General features: G+C 39.5%; 1 protein-coding gene across 1 annotated transcript; it reads left to right on the top strand.

Annotated features, from left to right (window-relative positions):
* The first annotated feature begins 880 nt into the window (after positions 1 to 880).
* On the top strand, positions 881 to 1,807 carry LOC114691270. Its single transcript, XM_028866532.1, has one exon. The coding sequence runs from the start codon at positions 884 to 886 to the stop codon at positions 1,805 to 1,807; it is 924 nt and encodes a 307-aa protein (XP_028722365.1). The 5' UTR covers positions 881 to 883.
* Positions 1,808 to 2,285: the final 478 nt, after the last annotated feature.

The raw sequence follows: 2,285 nt of genomic DNA, 5'->3' as shown, positions 1-2,285 counted from the left end.
TGGTGAAGAATATAACTAAATGTATGCCAGTGGACTTTTCCCTAGGAACTATCCAAATTAGAAGAAAGCACAATCCCTCTGCTGTTGAGATACAAGTACAACATCTGTGGGGAAATTACGCTCTGCCCTGAAGGGTGGCAGGACTACGTGAAGTATATGGGATACACAGTGCAGCAGTTTCAATAGGAAAGTTACTGTATTGACAAGCCAGCCAGTTGGTCAGCTACTTAGAGTCAGAATTACATCATGGAAAACAGTTCTATGAATTCAGTTACAAATAGAAATGAAAGAAAACATTTATTATTCTTGCCGATTCTTAGTCTGATAAAATTTAATTGCTATGCATTATAAACAGTAATATGCATGACAACACATATTACAAAGAATTTGAGAGGGGGAAGAAAAAATCTCTAAAAATAGAACATAACCCTTTGTTTTAAATTGAAGTTTAAAGTACAGACCTTGCACTCATCCTCAAACGTTGTGATCAGCATTAATTTTAAGGTTCTAGATGTTTCCTCCTCTTCCTCGGATCGTGCAGTCATCGGTTGTCCAAAGGAAATGGGAGAAGCTTAAGAAACAATTATATGGAATGTCTGCTTTGGTGAGGGACCATAATCTCCACAGAATGCTTTAAGTCTCTGTCTCTCCATCTCTCTGCAACACACACACACACACACACACACACACACACACACACACACACACACACGGAGGGGAGGAGGGACAAAGACAGACAGCAATAGAGACAGATAGAGAAAGAGCACAGGGACAGTCACAGAGGCAGAGAGATGGGGGAAGAGAGAGAATACAGATGATGCACAAAAGTGTACTCATTTCTCTGTTTTAAACTTAGAACCTCAGACAATATAATGAGAGCATAATGGGGTCTGGAAACCATTCAATGGTAATCGAGTTCATCTTGGCTGGACTCTCAAGCAAACCAGAGCTGCAGCTACCCCTGTTCCTCCTCTTCCTTGGAATCTACCTGCTCACAGTGTTGGGGAACCTGGGCATGATCATCCTGATCCTGCTCAGCTCCCACCTGCACAGGCCCATGTACTTCTTCCTCAGCAGTCTGTCCTTCATTGACCTCTGCCACTCCACTGTCATTACTCCCAAAATGCTGGTGAACTTTGTGACAGTGAAGAACATCATCTCCTACCCTGAATGCATGACTCAGCTCTACAGCTTCATTATTTTCGCTATTGCAGAGTGTCACATGTTGGCTGCAATGGCATATGACCGCTATGTTGCCATCTGTAACCCTTTACTTTACAATGTCGTTATGTCTCATCATCTCTGCTTACGGCTCACAGTGGGAGTTTATACTTTGGGTTTTATTGGGTCATCAATTCATACAGGCTTTATGTTAAAGTTGTTTTTTTGCAAGAACAATGTGATAAACCATTATTTTTGTGATCTTTTTCCACTCTTGGAGCTATCATGCTCCAGTATATATGTCAATGAACTGTTGATTCTTTTCTTGAGTGCATTAAATATCTTGACACCTGCCTTGACCATCCTTGTGTCCTACATCTTCATCATGGCCAGCATCCTGCGCATCCGTTCCACTGAGGGCAGGTCCAAAGCCTTCAGCACCTGCAGCTCCCACATCTGTGCTGTTGCTATCTTCTTTGGTTCTGCTGCATTCATGTACTTACAGCCATCATCAGTAAGCTCAATGGAACAAGGGAAAGTGTCATCTGTGTTTTATACTACTGTTGTTCCCATGCTGAACCCATTGATCTACAGCCTAAGAAATAAGGATGTCAAAACAGCCATAAAGAAAATTCTTAATAGGTGAACATGATAGACTCAAGAATGGAGTTGTTGTCATATTAGAAACAGGTATTTTGCCTGTGTTTGAGATTTGTTAGCCCTACTTTATGTATTTTTAGAATATCAGTGATGCTTTCCTATGTAACCCTTCCACAATTCTCATTTATATCATCTTTGAACTTACATTGCAATGTCCAAAAAGTGTATAGAATGAAAAAAAAAAACTCTTAAGGCTTAAAGAGCCCAAATTCTATGTTTTAATAATAATGCCAATGATGATAGTGATGGTAATGAAACCTATTATGAGAATGAGGATAATGATGACAGTTTTAGTATTCATCCCTGAGATTTTTCAAAATATAATGTGCACCCAAAACTTCAAATGGATACTTTACATAATAATATCCCTCAGAGAAAGTCTTAGTGTTAGTCACATATTTACAAATGAAAAAAATGTATGCTCAGAGTCTTGAACATAAGAAGTAATTGGGCATATAGAGTTT

This window comes from Peromyscus leucopus, chromosome 7, assembly GCF_004664715.2.
Source record: "Peromyscus leucopus breed LL Stock chromosome 7, UCI_PerLeu_2.1, whole genome shotgun sequence".
Lineage (NCBI taxonomy): Eukaryota > Metazoa > Chordata > Mammalia > Rodentia > Cricetidae > Peromyscus > Peromyscus leucopus.
The sequence above is the reverse complement of the archived record's forward strand: the minus strand, read 5'-3'. Positions and strand labels throughout refer to the sequence as shown.

What these genes read in the sequence shown, in the direction of transcription:
- LOC114691270 (XM_028866532.1), top strand. Translation starts at nt 884, where the DNA reads ATGGGGTCTGGAAACCATTCAATGGTAATCGAGTTCATCTTGGCTGGA.